Source organism: Chiloscyllium plagiosum, unplaced genomic scaffold (genome assembly GCF_037043375.1).
Source record: "Chiloscyllium plagiosum isolate Xiang-an unplaced genomic scaffold, Cpla_swu_hap1 HiC_scaffold_53X, whole genome shotgun sequence".
Classification (NCBI taxonomy): domain Eukaryota; kingdom Metazoa; phylum Chordata; class Chondrichthyes; order Orectolobiformes; family Hemiscylliidae; genus Chiloscyllium; species Chiloscyllium plagiosum.
This window is the reverse complement of record NW_028270191.1, coordinates 23266626-23285866: the sequence shown is the minus strand read 5'-3', so window position 1 is coordinate 23285866 and position 19241 is coordinate 23266626. Positions and strand designations below refer to the sequence as shown.

Sequence of the window (19241 nt, the reverse complement as noted above, 5' to 3'; positions counted from 1 at the left end):
TACATGGGATGCAGTAACTCTTTGTGCCAGACACTATTGTTTTCTTTTCATTACAGAATGCAATCCAAGGTGGAGTCTATGACTTTGTCACTCAGCAGGTCTTTGACATCACCATCATGATTCTCATCTGCCTCAACATGGTCACAATGATGGTGGAAACAGACGATCAGAGCAAGGAGAGTGAAGACATTTTGTACTGGATCAACTTTATCTTCATAATTTTCTTCACAAGCGAATGCCTGCTCAAACTCTTTGCACTGAGGCATTATTATTTCACAATTGGGTGGAATATATTTGACTTTGTGGTTGTGATCCTTTCCATTGTTGGTGAGTAATAATGTTCAAAGACGTTTCCTAAGTCGCACTCTGAAAGTCACTGAGAACTAACAAGGAGGTGCAGCAAGCATTTGAGAAGGCAAGTGGCATGTTGATCTTTATCACAAGAGGATTGAGTGCAGGAGTAAAGATGTCTAGGCTCAATTATGTAGAACCTGGGTGAGACTGCACTTGGAGTGGTGTGTGCAGTTTTGGCCTTCTTACCCAAGGAAAGATATACTTGGCACAGAGAGAGTGTAATGCAAGTTCAGATTGATCCCTAGGATGACAGGATTGTCCTATGAGGAGAGATTAAGGAGATAGAGCCAGAAGAATAAAAGGTAATCTCAATAAAACTTAGAGAATTCTTAACAGACTCGCCAGGGTAGATGCAGAAAGGAGATTTCCCCCTGGTTGTGGGATTCCAGAGCCAGTTGGCACAGTTTCAGAATAAGAGAGAGGCCATTTAGTCTGAAATGAGAAGGAATTTCTTCACTTAGAGTCGAGGCTGGGGGAGGTGGATGATTCTTTGGAATTCTGTTCCCCAGAGGACTGTGGAGGCGCTCTCATTGAGTAAATTCAAGATAAAGAGCAGTAATTTCTAGAGATGAAAGATATCAAAGGGGATGAGTGTAGGGCAGGAAAATGGAGTTGAGGTGGATGATCAGCCACGAGCTAGTAGAATGTTGAAACACACTCAATGGGCCAAATGTTCGACTCCTGCTCCTATTTCCTGTTGGATTTGTTGTTGGTCTGTTCACCGAGCTGTTTTCAGTTGATGCCAGTTCCAATTTTCTTTACATTAAAAACATTTTGGAACTGACAACTAGACTGCTGCAACCACTAGGGACCTTGACAGCACACAAACCGACAGCTCCACTCAGACACAGCTCACTGGAATAAAGGACCCAATACCCACTGTGTGCAGGACAAATGTAATTTACAAAATCTCATGCAGCAACTGCACTAAGCACTATGTAAGATGAACAGGCAGACAGCTTGCGACCCACATCCATGAACACCAACTAGCAACCCAGTGACACAACCAACTCTCCTGAGTATCCATACACATGGACAACAAGAACCATGAGTTTGACTGGGACAACACAATGATACTAGGACAGGCCAAACAAAGAACAGCAAGGGAATTCCTGGAAGCAGGGCATCCTTGGACTCCATCAACAAACACATTGACCTGGGTCCAATATACAAACTGTTGCAATGGAAAACCAGAAACAGCTCAAACAGACCCACATAAATTCAAAGTGGAACAGGACAACAGCACTTCACAGGAAGCAACACAGCACTCATGATGTCACATGGAAAGGGGATGAAACATCAGCCAACAAACCTACCAGCTCGGCGAAAGACCAACAACGAATCCAACCAACTCCCAAGTGACAGATCTTCATGAAAACTTTAAACGTTTATTTCCTGTGTTTGACAAGAGCTCATGTTTGACCAACAGTGTATACTGTAACATTGTATAGTGTAAAGGCTAAAGCACTTAGGTCAATGTGCAATATAGTATAATAGAATGCCAAGAAAGTACAGGACTCTGCACCCCTAATCAACAGAATCTGGTCAAACACAACATGGCTCTGTGGTGGGCATTTGCAGTGTTCTTTCATTTTAGATTAGATTAGATTACTTAAAGTGTGGAAACAGGCCCTTCGGCCCAACAGGTCCACACCGACCGCCGAAGCGCAACCCACCCATACCCCTACATTTACCTCTTTAACCTAACACTACGGGCAATTTAGCATGGCCAATTCACCTAACCTGCACATCTTTGTGACTGTGGGAGGAAACCGGAGCACCCGGAGGAAACCCACGCAGACACGGGGAGAACGTGCAAACTCCACACAGTCAGTCGCCTGAGGCGGGAATTGAACCCGGGTCTCTGGCGCTGTGAGGCAGCAGTGCTAACCACTGTGCCACCGTGCCGCCCACTATTTTACCTCTTCACCTAACCCTACGGGGAATTTAGCATGGCCAATTCACCTAACCTGCGCATTTTTGGATTGTGGAGGAAACCGGAGCATCCGGAGGAAACCCACACAGACACGGGGAGAATGTGCAAACTCCACACAGTAAGTCACCTGAGGTGGGAATTGAACCCCGGTCTCTGGCGCTGTGAGGCAGCAGTGCTAACCACTGTGCCACCACGCTGCCTACAACAAGTCCACACTGACTCGCCGAAGTGCAACCCAATTCAAACCCATTCCCCTACATTTACCCCTTCACCTAACACTACGGGCAATTTAGCATGGCCAACTCACCTAACCTGCACATTTTTTGACTGTGGGAGGAAACCGGAGCACCCCCACGCAGACACTGCGAGAATGTGCAAACTCCACACAGTCAGTCGCCTGAGGTGGGAATTGAACCCAGGTCTCCAAGTTTGATCTCCAAGTTTGAATCCAGACCAGATAAATCAATGAAAGCCTCTGATTCGAATTGTGTTTCATTAACTCTGATAATCCAACATTATAATTGGCACTGTTTTATAGAGGCCATTAGGCCAGCTCATGGGATGGGAAGCAGCAATCCAATACAGTTCTTATTTGAGGATGGGGGCTAAGATGTAAGGTCAGGCCAGAGTAGAGGGAGTGTTATACTGAACAAGACCCATGGGTTATGTTATAAAGGAGTGCTCAACTCTGATATTGAGAGTCAAAAGCATTTAAGGTTCTTGTATATTGTATCAAGGCTTTAATGAGCTCAATAATCAAATTGTCCATAAATAAACTATTTAAAGGAGTCTAGTGGCAATTTATACTTAACCCATCCATCAGGGAATTAACAGGACAGATGTAAGGTGATATTGGGCTGGGAGTAAAGCTGACATTCCATGCAATCCCATGGGATTGTCTTTTGGCAAGTTAGGTTACAGTCACCGTTGTTTAAAACCCACCTCCTGTTGTGCCTGAGCCAACAATTGTATTTTCCAGTAGAGCTGTCTGTGGTACAAGAGTTCTCACTGAAATGTAAAATGGAAGAAACAATGTGTAGAACACAGTATTGGTGCTAAGTGACGTTTCTCAAGCAGCCCAAGAAGTTGGACACCAACCCAGAAGCACTGTAATCTGTTGCTGACGTAGAGACGTTTTAAAATTACTGCAGTCTTCCATTTTACTTTCCCAAATGAAACTTCAACAGCATTGGGGGTTCAATATGGTGAAAGGGATGGGTCTAGGTTTAGCTACCACTCTTACTCTTCATCTTTAATCACCAATAAATATGAGTGAAGGAGTTTGGCATCCTACTCTTTCCCACCCACATAACCATCCACCACAATTTGCTTCCCTCCGGTCCTGACAGAAACAGAAAGTGAGGTGAACTGGGTTATAGTGCCACATGTTGTGGTACCTTGCCCATGTAGCTATCTTTAAGCATGAAGTCTTAACAGTGAGTGTTGGCAGATTGAATTGTGGGTGAATAGAGAATGAGCTGGGTATGAGAGGTGTCACCAAAGGCAAAGCTAAGCCCCTCTTCACTGGAGATCCATGTAGTACATTTTCCATTTGAGTCATTGGATAACAATCAGGAACTTCAACTTTACTTTTTCCTCAACTGAGGATTAAGATCACAATATAAGTCCATAAGACATAGGAGCAGAAATTAGGCCATTCAGCCCATCGGGTCTGCTCTGCCATTCAATCATAGCTGATTTCTCAACCCCATTCTCCTGCTTTCTCCCCATAACCCTTGATAATCAAGAACCTATCTATCTCCGTCTTAAATATACTGAATGACCTGGCCTCCAGAGCTTTCTGTGGCAGTGAATTCCATCAATTCCCCACTCTCTGGCTGAAGAGGTTTCTCCTTATCTCCATTCTAAAAGGGCTTCCCTTTACTCTAAGGTTAATCTCTCCTACCAATGGAAACATATTCCCAACATCCACTCTGTCCAGGCCATGCAGTATGCTGTAAGTTTCTATCAGATCCCCCTCCCTCATCCTTCTACACTCCATTGAGGATAGACCAAGATTCTCCAAACGTTCCTCATATGTTAATCCTTTCATTCCTGGGACCATTCTCGTGAACCTTCTCTGGACACGCTCCAGGGCCTGTACATCCTTCCTGAGATATGGGACCCAAAACTGCTCTCAATTCTCTAAATGTGGTCTGACCAGAGCCTTATCGAGCCTCAGAAGTATATCCCTAGTTTTATATTAAAGTCCTCTCGAAATAAATGCCATCATTGTATTTGCCTTCCTAACTACTGACTCAATCTTCAAATTTACCTTGAGAGAATCCTGGACTAGAACTCCCAAGTCTCTTTGCACTTCAGACTTCTGAATTCTCTCCCCATTTAGAAAATAGTCCATGCCCCTCTTCTTCCTACCAAGGTGCATGACCTCACACTTTCCCACGTTGTATTCCATCTGCCATGTCTTTGCCCATTCTCCTAACCCGTCCAAATCCTTCTGCAGTCTCCCCGCCTCCTCAATGCTACCTGTCCCTCTACCTGTCTTTGTATTGTCTGCAAACTTAGCCAGAACATCCTCAGTCCCTTCATCTCGATTGTTAATATATAAAATGAAAAGTTGTGGTCCCAACACTGAGCCTTGTGGAGCACCACGTCACTGGCTGCCATCCTGAGAAGGACCCTTTTATCCCTACTCGCTGCTTTCTGCCAGACAGCCAGGCTTCTATCCATGCCAGCACCTTGCCTCTGACACCATGGGCCCTTATCTTACTCTGTAGCCTCCTGTGTGGCACTTTGCCAAAGGCCTTCTTGAAATCCAGGTAGGTAACACCCATTGGCTTTCTTTGGTCTAACCTGTTTGTAACTTCCTTAAAGAATTCTAACAGATTTGTCAGGTATGACCTCCCTTTGATGAAACCACGCTGACTTTGCCCTATTTTACCATACACTTCCAAGCATTCAGAAATCTCATCCTTCACAATGCATTCCAAAATCTTACCCATAACTGAGGTTAGGCTAATCGGCCTGTAATTTTCCAGGAGTGTCATGTTAGTGATTTTCCAGTCCTCTGGGACCCTATCTGACTTGAGTGATTCCTGAAGTATCACTACTAATGCCTCCACTATCTCTTCAGATATCTCCTTTAGAACTCTGGGGTGTAGTCCATCTGGTCCAGGTGATTTATCCACTTTCAGGTCATTCAGTTTTTCGAGCACCTTCTCTTTGGTGGTGGCCACCATAGTCAGCTCTGTCCCCTCACTCTCTTGAATGTTTGGAATATTACTCATGTCTTCCACCATGAAGACTGACATGAAGTAATTATTCAGTTCTTCAGCCATTTCCTTGTTCCCCATTACTATCTCTCCAGCATCATTTTCCAGTGGCCCAGTGTCCACTTTTGCCTCTCTTTTGCCCTTTATATATCCAAAGAAACTCTTACTTTATATTACTGGGTAGCTTACCCTCATACTTACTCTTCTCCCACCTTATTTTTTTTTGTTGCCCTCTCTTGGTCTTTGTAAGCTTCCCAATCCTCTAGTTTCCCACTGTTCTTCCCCACTCTTTTCTCTTTTGCTTTTATACTACCCCTGACTTCCCTAATCAGCCATGGATGGTTGCCTCACCCTCCCTGTACCATGCTTCCTTTTTCTCGGCATGAATCTCTGTGTCTCCTGAATTACTCCCAGAAACTCCAGCCATTGCTGTTCCACTGTCTTTCCTGCTAGGCTCTCCTCCCAATCAATTCTACCCAGCTCCTCCCTCATGCCTCTGTAGTTGCCTTTATTCAGCTATAATACGGTTACCTGATTCTATCTTCTCCCTCTCAAATTGCAGAGTAAATTCAATCATATTATGATTACTGCCTCCTAAGTGTTCCTTCACTTTAAGCTTCCTTATCAAGTCTGCCTCATTGCACAACACTAAATCCAGTGTTGCCTGTTCCCCAGTGGGCTCCACCACAAGCTGCTCCAAAAAGCCATCTCATAGACATTCCGCAGATTCCTTTTCTTGTAATCCACTACCAACCTGATTTTCCCAGTCCATCTGCATATTGAAACCCCCCAAGATCACTGTAACATTGCCTTTCTTACATACCCTGTTCTATCACCGGGTGTATCTTGTTCCCCAGCTCCTGCCTACTTTTGGAGGCCTGTACATAATTCCAACTATGGCTTTTTCACCTTTGTGGTTCCTCAATTCTACCCACACAGATTCTACACCATCTGACCCTACTTCATTTCTTCCTATTGATTTAATTTCATTTCTTACGAAGAAAGGCAACCCCATCCCCTCTGCCCACCTGCCTATCTTTTTGATAGGATGTGTCTCTCTGCACATTCAGCTCCCAATCCTGATCCCTTTGAAGCCACATGATGCCCACCACATCATACCTGCTCATTTCAAGCTGCGCCGCAAACTCATTTACTTTATTCCTTATACTGCGTGCATTCAGATATAACCTCTTCAGTCCTGTATTAACCGTCCCTCTTCTCATTGTCATTTGTTTGTCCGGTGTGCTTGAAGTTTGATTACTAACCCTTTCCATACACTTTGTCCTATTTGTGTCTGTGCTGGAGATTTTAATAACCTCTCCTGAGTTCTCTTTCCTTGTCATTTCTTTCATATTTTTCCACAGAGTTGAAGCCACCCTTACATATGTAAACCTACTGATTTGTTTCCCACTGGGGGAGGTTTTACCCTTCCTTCTGCCCGCCCGCCCCCCCTTTCAAGTTTAAAGTTGTGTTGACCAGCCTATTTACCCTTTTCGCTAGAACATATCAGTCAGTGCAGACCAGAAACTTGGTACCCATTCTAATCTGTGTCTCTCATCAAGGATTGTCACTAATCAAATAAAAATTGTGAGTATGATCAGACCTTTTGAGTTTATGTTCCAGGATATAACCCATTCCAAACCATTGTGATCCAGGAAAATTACACAGATGCATTTCAGCATTTAGAGTCCATAGAGTCATACAGCGTGGAAACAGAACATTCGGTCCAACTAGTCCACGCTAAACTAGTCCAAACTAAACTTAGTCCAACTTGCCTGTGATTGGCCCATATTCCCTCCAAACCTTTCCTATTTATGTACTTATCTTTTAAATGTTGTAACTGTACACATCCACCACTCCCTCTGGCAGTTTATTCCACATGTAAACCACTCTCTGTGTAAAAACGTTGCCCCTCTTGTCCTTTTTAAATCTTTCTCCTCTCACCTTAAAAATATGCTCCCTATTTTTCAACTCCCCACGCTAGGAAAAAGACCCCTAACTATTCACCTTATCTATGCCCCTCATGATTTTATAAACCCCTATAAGGTCACCCCTCAATCTCCTACACTCCAGTGAAAAATGTTCCAGCCTACCTTTATAATTCAAACTCTCTATACCCAGCAACATTCTGGTAAATCTTTTCTGAATCCACTCCAGGTTAATAATATCCTTCCTATAACAGGGCGACCAGAACTGGACACAGTATTCCAGAAGAGGCATCACCAATGTCCTGTACAACCTCAACATGACATCCTAATTCCTATACTCAAAGGTCTGAGCAATGAAGGCAAGCGTGCTAAATGCCTTCTGAACTACCCTACCTATATGTGACACAAATTTCAAAGAATTATGTATCTGAAACCCCGGGTCTCTCTGTTCTACACCTCTATCTAAGGCCCCATCATTACTTATATAAGTCCTGTCCTTGTTTACCAAAGTACTATCCCTCACGTTTATCCAAATTAAACTTCATTTGCCACTCTTCAGCCATTGGCCCAATTGATCAAGATTTCTTTGGAATCTTAGATAACCTTCTTCACTGTCCACTATACCCTATACTCCCAATTTTGGTGTCATCTGCAAACTTACTAACCATGCCTCTTCTATTCTCATCTAAATCATTTATATAAATGACAAGCAAAAGTGGACCCAGCCCTGATCACAGGCCTCCAGCCTGAAAGACAACCCTCCACCCCCACCCTCTGTCTCCTACTGTTGAGCTAATTTTGTATCCAATTGGCAAGCTCTCCCTGAATCCCATGTAACCTAATTTTATTAATTAGTCTACCATGCAGAACCTTGTCAAAGGCTTTACCAAAGTTCATGTAAACGACGTCTACCACTCCGCCCTCTTCAAGCTTTTTTGTTACGTCCTCAACAAACTCAATCAAGTTTGTGTGACATAATGTCCCTCATAGAAAGCTATGTTGACTATCCCTAATCAACCCTTGCCTCTCCAAATGCATATAAATCCTATCTTTTAGAATCACCTCCAACAGCTTGCCCACCACCGATGTCAGACTCTCAGGTCTATAGTTCCCCGGCTTCTCCTTCCAGCCTTACCTAAATAAAGTCACGTTAGCCACCCTCCAGTCCTCCAGCACCTCACCCATGGTTATAGATGATACAAATACCTCTGCTAGCTGCCCCGCAATTTCTTCCCTAACTTACCACAACTACATTACTTGATTAGGTCCTGGAGGTTTATCTACCTTTATGTTTTCTAAGACGTCCAGCATTTCTTCTTTTATAATGTGAACAGTTTTCAAAACATCAATATTTATTTCCCTGAGTTCTCTAGCCTCCATTTCTTTCTCTACAGTAAAAGCTAGTGCAAAATATTCATTTAGTATCTCTCCCATTTCCTGAAGTTCAACACATAGACACCTCTTGGATGTAGGTTTGCTCACTGAGCTGAAAGGTTCATTTCGTTACCTTACTAGGTAAGTGGATTTCAGTGGATTTCATGCAAAGCAATGTTGAAAATTCCTGCTTTCTATTTATATGTTTGTTGATCATTAAGGGGCCATATTCTCTCCCTGGTTGCACTTTTGCTCTTAATGTACTTGTAGTATCTCTTTGGATTATCCTTAACATTACCTGCCAAGGCTATTTCATATCCGCTTCTTGCCCTGCTGATTTCCTTCTTAAGAATGCCCCTACACCCCTTATACTCTTCAAGAGATTCATTTGATCCCAGTTGACTACATCTAACATAGGAGGCTTTCTTATTCTTAACCAGAGCCTCGATATCTCTATTCATTCATTGTTCCCTGATCTTACCAGCATTACCTTTCATTCTAACTGGAATATAATGCCTCTGAATTCTCGTTATCTCACTTTTGAAAGCCTCCCACTCCCTTTACCTGTGAACTGTCTACTCCAATCAACTTTGAAAGCTCCTGTCTCAAACCATTAAAATTTACCTTACTCCAATGAGGAATTTTAACTTTTATACAAGGCCCCTCCTTTCCATAACTTTTAAAACTAATAGAACCCCAAAGTGTTCCCCTGCAAACTCCTCAGTCACTTGCCCTGCCATATTTCCCAACAGAAGGTCAGGCTTTGCCCTTTCTCTAGTAAGTAAATTTACATATGGATAAAGAAAGTTTTCTTGAACACATTTAACAAATTCCTCACCATCCAACCCCTTAACATTTTGGCAGGTGCACTCAATGTTTAAAAAATTAAAATCCCCTAGTATTACAACCCTATTATTCTTACATATATTTGAGATCTCTCTACATATTTGCTCCTCAATTTCCCTCTGACTGTTGTGGGGGCAGGGGGGTGGGGTGAGGGGGTTGCAAATAGTACAATCTCATCACCCCCTTCTTCTTTCTGAGTTACACCCATATAGCTTCACATGGTCGAACCCTCAGAAATATCCTAAGTACTGCAGTAGTGTTTTCCTAAATCAAAAGCACCACTCCTCCTCCTCTGTCGGCTCTCTTTCTATCCTTCCCATAGCACCTAAAAGCTGAAATATTGAGCTGTCAGTCCTGTCCTTTCCCCAGCCAAGTTTCTGTAATAGCTGTGATATCCCAGCCCCATGTTCCCATCCATGCCCTTTGTTCATCAGCCTGACCTGTAAAGCCCTTTACATCGAAATAAATGCTGTTTAATTCTTCAGAGTTACCTTGTTCTCTGACTTGCTCCTGTCTGTCTTTTGAAATGAATCTGTTGGTTTTATTTGATCTAGAACTATCCTCCTCTTTTTTTCCTATTTTCAATACTACTTAGGAAACCACACACCCCCAAAAACATTTAGAGGCTCCTGAAATAGAATTAGCAAATCTCCCCACCAGGATATTGGTTCCTTTCCAGTTCAGGTGAAACCCATCCCTTTTGAACAGGTCTTTCCTGCCCCAGAAGAAATTCCAGTGATCCAAAAATCTGAATCCTTGCACATTGCACCATCTCTGCAGCCATTGATTTACTTGCCCTATCTTTCTATTCCTACTCTCATTAGAACGTGTTACAGAGTATAGACAACTGAAAAGTTAGGAAGAAAAGAATCTAGCAAAGATTTTACGTTTTTCTCAAGCATCAGGTTACATACAAAAGAAAATCGAAGTACGAAGAGCACATGCAATCTGGAAATGCTCCACATTTCCATGCAAGAATGTCCTCAGCACCAAATAGGTGCTGCTTTGGGCGAAACACTTAGAGATGTACAGCACGGAAACAGACCCTTCAGTCCAACCCGTCCATGCTGACCAGATATCCCAACCCAATCTAGTCCCACCTGCCAGCACCCAGCCCATATCCCTCCAAACCCTTCCTATTCATATACCCATCCAAATGCCTCTTAAATGTTGCAATTGTACCAGCCTCCACCATTTCCTCTGGCAGCTTATTCCATACACGTACCACCCTCTGCGTGAAAAAGTTGCCCCTGAGGTCTCTTTTATATCTTTCCCCTCTCACCCTAAACCTATGCCCTCTAGTTCTGGACTCCCCCACCCCAGGGAAAAGACTTTGCCTATTTATCCTATCCATGCCCCTCATGATTTTGTAAACCTCTATAAAGTCACCCCTCAGCATCCAACTCTCCATGGAAAGAGCCTGTTCAGCCTCTCCCTATAGCTCAAATCCTCCAACCCTGACAACATCCTTGTAAATCTTTTCTGAACCCTTTCAAGTTTCACAACATCTTTCCAATAGGAAGGAGACCAGAATTGCACACAATATTTCAAAAGTGGCCCAACCAATGTCCTGTACAGCTGCAACCTGACCTCCCAACTCCTGCACTCAATACTCTGACCAATAAAGGAAAGCAAATCAAACGCCTTCTTCACTATTATATCTACCTGTGACCCCACTTTCAAGGAGCTATGAACCTGCACTCCAAGGTCTCTTTGTTCAGCAACACTCCCTAGGACCTTACCATTAAGTGTATAAATCCTGCTAAGATTTGCTTTCCCAAAATGCAGCACCTCGCATTTATCTGAATTAAACTCCACCTGCCACTTCTCAGCCCATTGGCCCATCTGGTCCAGATCCTGTTGTAATCTGAGGTAACCCTCTTCGCTGTCCACTACACCTCCAATTTTGGTGTCATATGCAAACTTACTAACTGTACCTCTTATGCTCGCATCCAAATCATTTATGTAAATGACAAAAAGTAGAGGGCCCAGCACCGATCCTTGTGGCACTCCATTGGTCACAGGCCTCCAGTCTGAAAACAACCCTCCACCACCACCCTCTGTCTTCTACCTTTGAGCCAGTTCTGTATCCAAACGGCTAGTTCTCTCTGTATTCCATGAGATCTAACCTTGCTAATCAGTCTCCCATGGGGAACCTTGTCGAACACCTTACTGAAGTCCATATAGATCACATCTACTGCTCTGCCCTCATCAATCTTCTTTGTTCCTTCTTCAAACATTATAACATGTTTGACTGCGTGTTAATCACCAACAATTGTGCAATACTCCGTGTCAAGGGCACTTCAAAACTGGTAGGTTTTTTGAAGTTTACAGTTCTATCTGTGCAGTTCATAAAGTGTGATATGACATATTGTTTTTGCAAGGTACTTCTGCATAATTTAATCTTCTCGTTTTCTTTGACAGTTACAGTTCCATGATTCATCTATGGCAGATGAATTGTTTTACAGCAAAAACATTAACAATGAACTATCTTCTGTTTCCCTAGGAATGTTCCTGGCTGATATCATTGAGAAATACTTTGTGTCACCGACCCTTTTCAGAGTAATTCGATTGGCCCGAATTGGCCGTATCTTGCGTCTGATCAAAGGAGCCAAAGGAATCCGAACGCTATTGTTTGCCTTAATGATGTCTTTGCCTGCCTTGTTCAACATCGGGCTGCTTTTGTTCCTGGTCATGTTCATCTTTTCCATATTTGGGATGTCTAATTTTGCATATGTCAAGAAAGATGGCGGTATCGACGACATGTTTAACTTTGAAACATTTGGTAACAGCATGATCTGCTTGTTCCAGGTCACTACATCTGCAGGTTGGGATGGTTTGCTCTTGCCGATCTTAAACAGACCACCAGATTGTGACCTTGAAAAGGAGAATCCAGGCACTGCTGTTAAAGGAGACTGCGGCAATCCCAGTGTGGGAATATTTTTCTTTGTCAGTTACATCATCATATCATTTTTGATTGTAGTCAACATGTACATTGCCATTATTCTGGAGAATTTCAGCGTGGCGACCGAGGAGAGCGCAGAACCACTGAGTGAGGATGACTTTGAGACATTCTACGAGATCTGGGAGAAATTTGACCCTGACGCCACGCAGTTCATTGAGTATAACAAGTTGTCTGACTTTGCTGATACCTTGGAAGCTCCTCTTCGAGTTCCTAAACCCAATCACATTGAACTCATTGCCATGGACCTGCCCATGGTGAGCGGTGATAGGATTCACTGCTTGGATATCTTGTTTGCATTCACCAAGCGTGTGCTTGGCGAGGGCGGTGAAATGGATGTCCTCCGGCAGCAGATGGAGGAGCGATTTGTGGCGTCCAACCCCTCCAAGGTGTCCTACGAGCCAATCACGACCACTCTTCGGCGCAAGCACGAGGAGGTTTGTGCCATCATTATTCAGCAAGCGTATAGGGCACACTTGGCAAGGCGAAAAATCACCATCAAAGGAAGAGTTCCCTGTACTAAGTCGGGAGGGCATGCGAATGAGAATGGCAACACCAATCAAGAGAAAAAGGAAGGCTCTCCCTCCACTGCATCGCTGCCTTCGTATGACAGTGTAACTAAGCCTGAGAAACAAGAGAAGGATCGAAAAGGCAATGATAAAGGCAGAAACAACCAAAAAGACATCAGGGAATCTAAGTTGTGAAAACAAATTCCATTTGCAAGCAAATGTTGTTTACAGACTTAAAAAAGTATATAGATATATATATATATAAATAAATATATATATCATTGCAGAACAGTGACACAATTTCTAGAACAAAAAGAACTCTCATCTAGAGATCTATACCAAACATAATCTGCTTACAATATAATGTTGTTGCCTAGACGGCAGTGACCTTCCCCTGTCATGACACTAGGACCCTGTACAGCAAAGGGGATTCAATAGACTCCAACAGGTGGTTACTGCATCTACAGTACTTTAGCAGCCACTGAGACAAAGGACAAACAAAATGGCTGCTAGGATCAGTACATTGCCACGGGGGTCAGACAGACAGATTTTATTTTCTCATTTTATTTCACTCTTTCAGACAAAAAAAAACCAAGGTTTGTTTGACCATGCAAAATTATGGTTGCCTCCTTCCATTATCTGTTCAGCAATTGTAACATGTAGCCCATGTCATTTTTAGTCACAGTTCCTTTCTTATATCCTGCATATTTTTCTACATGGGCTTCATGTTGTTTGGGGATAAAGGGAGGTAAGTGGGGTGGGGGGGGGTGGGGTTTCGGACTGAGGGGGACTTGCTCAGGCCGATTCCAAAAAAATGTGCTTGTTCAATGCATAGAAATGATTTGCATGATAGCATGCTGTGATCAGAAATCATGCATGTAGAGTCATAGACCACAGACACAAGTACTTTGTCCACCCAGTGGCTTCGTCTGATGGCTGAGGCGATTCACTGTAAAACATACACTATATTGGGGGACAGCCTAATATCATGCCCTTCACAAGTAGTTACAAACTCTTTAATGAATCATTCATTCAACCTCAGTAGAAGTAAAACAAAAGGGGGTTGTGTGTATGTTTAATAGCTAATGTTCTGAACATACAGCCATTGTTGCACATAAATTGCTGCTCTGTATCCTCTTTAAAGGGGAAAATTAAAATACAAGAATGGCTTGTTGTATTTAAATTTCAATGTAAACCAAAACTAGGGCTTTAAAGATCGTTCATTTGTATCTTGCAGTATTGATTAATCACCTTCACATTGCAGAGTAGACATTTTATACAGAGGTAAGGAATGCTGTGTACATGGCAATTTATCTCTGTGGTGCAATTTTTGGGTACTGGATAATAGGGTATATGCAGCACCAAGATGTGTATTAATCAGAGTTGATACTGTTTTTGAATTTCTAATATCCTTTCAAAAAAAAAGAAAATGAACATTTACACCTTCATCAGTGATGGTTTGCAGTTGGCACTTTGATGCATGTTTTCTTGCTTCTGTAGTCACATATAATGTTTTTTCTCTAATACTCACATTTGTTTAAAAAAATGAATTAAAAAAAGAAAGAAATCTAAATAGCACGACAGGCCACCGTGCTGAGTGCAAGTGGTAGACCGTGCAGCTTCATTTCATTTCATTTCTTGTCATCTGCTGACAGATGACAACCAAATGAGGAGTCATGTTTTTTCCCCTCGTTAACCTCCCCAATTAGAATATGATGTATAAAAAAAGTCATACATATATGTACAGGCTATATTGTAAGCAGCACAAACGAATGCTGAAAGGTGTGGTTGGAATTTTTAAGAGAATATTATAAATATTGTAATATATCATTTTATTTTATCAGCATGCATTTTTTGTAAATACAACAAAAAAAAATTACAAAATTAAACCGAATGGCTTCAGGCTGATGCCATTGTCACAATTGTTATTTTGAATCCATGGATACTTTTTCATTTGTTAACATCCCGATTCTAGAAGCAGAATGGCAAATTGTAAAGATGATAAATTTGAAAAAAAACCCACTGTTCTCTGGTTCTCTGTGCAATAAACCCATTTAAGACCAAATCTGTTCAGAATTAGATTTTTCGCGCTAATTTGCAGAGATCCAAAAACTGGCAAACAAAAGAGTAGGCGGCAAAAGAAAATAGTGCAATTAGAAAGCAGCAGCATATTGTGGATGCATTTTGTTCTCATTTTTGTTTTGCAGCAAGATCCTTGATGTTGTCCAGCGTCAATTCCAGGGCTCATAGGCTCACAGTAATTGCCTGTCCTTACCTAACTCTGCTTTGAATGGAATGAATAGAATGGGGTCATAAGAGCAAAGAACCAAGCCACATCCTGGTTTTCATTTTCTGCTACACAGATGTGAACTGTAATTTTAAAATCTTAGTAGTAAACTTGACTAGTAATGTGTTAGTGAAATGCATGGTGGATGATGCTATTACCCAAACAATGATGGTTAAAGCTACATTATTAATACAAGTCTAAAGAATAAATATTACACTTTTTACTCTACCAGGTTGAGGCTGTCTTGGTGTGGATTTTTGTGTTTAGTTCTTTTTCTCAGGGGTCTTGTTTCAAGGGGGTACTGTCTTCAGCGAAGCGTGCATTTCCCTCGGCGCAAACCCCTCCAATCCCAAAGAAAAGCAAAATCACACTTTGAAAATATGAGCTGCTCATCGCAAAACTGGTGCAGTGCTCTTGTGCCTGTTAACCCTGCTCCCCTTCCTGCAATGAAGACAGTGCCCCTTCACACCTCCAAAGCCCATGCTGCATCACTGGTTACCATTCTGCATCGAGGTTTGCTCTGCCTCTTTCAAAACATCAGTCGACTGAAGTGTATTATTTCACAGATCTCCAAAAGGCACTGTAACTTTAAGACAGCTAGATGATATGACGTGTGATGATGTAGTATAAAAGGTCTCCATCTTATTCTTAGTTAAACAAGCAGCAGTCAATTATGCATATAATGTAACAGTAACATGAGTAGAGTCATAGAGATGTCCAGCATGGAAACAGACCCTTCGGTCTGACCCGTCCATGCCGACCAGATGTCCCAACCCAATCTAGTCCCAAAAAAACAGAACCTAGACTACATACAAGTCTGAGACATCACATCAGTGCACATAGCATTGTTGATAAACTTCAAGATGTGCATCAAGATGAACCAGTCTTTGTGGTGTATATTACATGGGCTAATGCATAGGAAAGCACTCAGCCCATATCTTTCTACCAGTGCTGTTTTACTCTAAGTAAACCACATCAGACTGCTACTATTACCTTTTCTGTTTCAGAGGCAGAAGTATACAAAATGTGCCAATACGATATTGACATGATCTAAAGTGAAGAAAACAAAGTACATATTACATTGGTCCCATCTTCGCAAATAATTTCTGTTCAACTCATATGAGGAATTCTGTCTCAAAAGTATTGCTAAAACAAACTCTCTTTAATGCCACCTAAAAACCAAAAGAATTGCGGATGTTCTAAATCAAAAACAGAAATTGCTGGAAAAGCTCAGCAGGTCTGACAGCATCTGTGAAGAGAAATCAGAGTGAATGTTTCGAGTCCGATGACATTCTGAGGAAGGGTCACTGGACCCGAAATGTTAAATCTGATTTCTCTGCACAGATGCTGCCAGACCTGCTGAGCTTTTCCAGCAATTTCTGTTTTTGTCTCTTTAATGCCACAGTGGGTTAATATAACTGCTGTGACTGGATTTAGGTTTAATCTAGATCAATGAAACAAAGGTCACCTCTGCTGGTTAGAAGTGTCCTGTGTGAAATGGGTTTGAGAAGTAGTCACCTATTGATTCAATCGCACAAGCATGACATCAATCGCCAAATAGGGCGATCATAGGTTTCTAAGTGGAAGCAAATCTCAAGTGTAATGGGAGGTGCTTTGGAGCTAAGGATGGGGCCATTATATTGGCAGAAGAGAGGGAACTTTGCTGTGCATGTTGCTGTGATTATTGGTAGCTTTAATCAACCAATTTAGACATGCTATGACACCTTTGGGACAGGTGGGACTCGAATCCAGGCTTCCTGGCTCCAAGGCTATGCGAGAACTTAATATTAAAATGCTTGATGCTGACACTAAATGACCAAACTCACTTCCACTGCTCACAACTGGCTGTTTACCCACTTCCATTAAAGGGTGAGTTTTGCCAATCTTCACGCTTCAAATTGTTGCCAAAAATGCTGGAGATAGTGGGAACTGCAGATGCTGGAGGATCAGAGTGGACAAAGAATAGATTAGATTACATTACAGTGTGGAAACAGGCCCTTCGGCCCAACAAGTCCACACCGACCCGCCACCCACCCATACCCCTACATTTTCCCCATACCTAACACTACGGGCAATTTAGCATGGCCAATTCACCTGACCTGAACATCTTTGGACTGTGGGAGGAAACCGGAGCACCCGGAGGAAACTCACGCAGACACGGGGAGAATGTGCAAACTCCACACAGTCAGTCGCCTGAGGCGGGAAATGAACCTGGGTCTCTGGCGCTGTGAGGCAGCAGTGCTAACCACTGTGCCACCGTGCCGGAGCTGAAAAAAAGCACCGCAGGTCAAGCAGCCTCAGAGCAGAAGGGGAGTCCAGCTGTAAAATGCTGTAAAGGATTCCAAGTCAAGAATGGAAAAGAAAATAAAAGCAAAAGAAAATTAACAAAAATGTGACTCTGCAACTCAGTTCCAGAAGGAAGCTGTTGTGGTTTATGGGATGGGGCTTGGCCTGCAGCTTAACACAGTAAGCAGGACTCCCAACTTCGCATGAGAGATTGCAGAGTCACCCCCTAATGGCACTAATGAACTTGAATTGATCCATTTTATTTCACACATTCGGCTCTGCATCATGGCAACATTGGTATAAAATAGTTAAGCTGAACTTGAGGTTCAGTTGATAGGGCTGATGCCTGTTGAGTCAAAAGGTTATGGTGCCTTGTTCCAAGACCTGTACTCGGTACTGAGGCTGTTAGTCCATCATAGAAGGTATGCTGTGTAATCAGAGGTGCTAACTATTGCTGGTGGTGTAAAGGACCTTCTGCTTTTTTAGCTGGAGTGAATTACCCCATGACAATATTTGAAGAGGACGAGGGAGTTTCTCCCCCCACCTCCCAGAGTGCCAATCAACAGTCCTACCTCCAATCAGACTAAGAAAGGCAATTGGTGTGTCACTGCTTGTGAGGTCTTGTGCGCAAAATGGCTGGTATGTGCTCGTGCATAGCAACAAGCACTGCAATTCAAAGTGACCCATTGCACACCGGCGTTGAGGTGCAAGCAGGCACTATAAAATGCAAGCTTCCCTTTGTCCTTTCGCTCCATCCCTTCCATAGTGATGTTCTGAAACTCAGTCAGTTTCTCTCGTTCTGTGTATGAGATGGTTTCCCAAAGTTGCCTCTGCTTGTTCGCATGGTTGAGGAGAATGTTAGGAGAAAAAAGCAAAGAATTCACCTTCAAGTGCCTTTCTTCAATCAATCCCTTAACACCAAAAGCAGATTAGCTAGCTAAGTTATCGAGAGCAGTGGGACCCTACTGTGCTCAAAATGCAGCATTAGGTTCCAAGTAATTCATTGCTTCTGAAGCACTTTAAGAGATTTCCAAGAGGTTGATAAGGTGCAATATTCATGCATTTTTTTCTTCCTATCCCAAAATGCATACTTCATGTGACACTGCATTTCCTATAGTTTCTGAAGCATGGTCAGAGTCCACACTTGTGAGGGCAACCAGTCAGCAATTTAGACTGATGTTTTGAGGATGATTTGCCCCCAGAGGAAACCTAGCAGTGTGCCCCATATTGTTTTTGAAGAATGTTTTTGTGATACTTGGCAATGCTCCTGGCCATGAGGCAGGAGGTTTTTCAAATCCCACTCCAGGTTTCAGGTCAGCCCTCCCAGTGGAGTACTGAGAGAACACACTGTCTCACAATCCTACCTCTCAGAAGAGGCGGTGAGCCTGGCTGTCTCTTTCGATCACCTGGCCTGTCATTGCTTTGCTATTTGTGGAATCTTGCTGTGCGCAAAGTGGTGGCTGCACCTGCCCGCAAAACAATAGTTGTTGCATCCGAACTGGTTTTTGAGACATCTGGGAATTGTT

General features: G+C 42.8%; 1 protein-coding gene across 8 annotated transcripts in view; it reads left to right on the top strand.

Moving 5' to 3' along the window:
- Positions 1 to 15657, top strand: part of LOC122543258 (sodium channel protein type 8 subunit alpha-like) — a 418530-nt gene extending 402873 nt beyond the window's left edge. For all 8 annotated transcript variants that reach the window (XM_087985565.1, XM_087985570.1, XM_087985567.1 and 5 more), the window contains 2 exons: positions 57 to 327; positions 12178 to 15657. In XM_087985565.1, the coding sequence (XP_087841691.1) occupies positions 57 to 327; positions 12178 to 13337 (1431 nt within the window). In that variant the 3' untranslated portion in view covers positions 13338 to 15657. The remainder of the gene's footprint in view (positions 1 to 56; positions 328 to 12177) is intronic.
- Positions 15658 to 19241: the final 3584 nt, after the last annotated feature.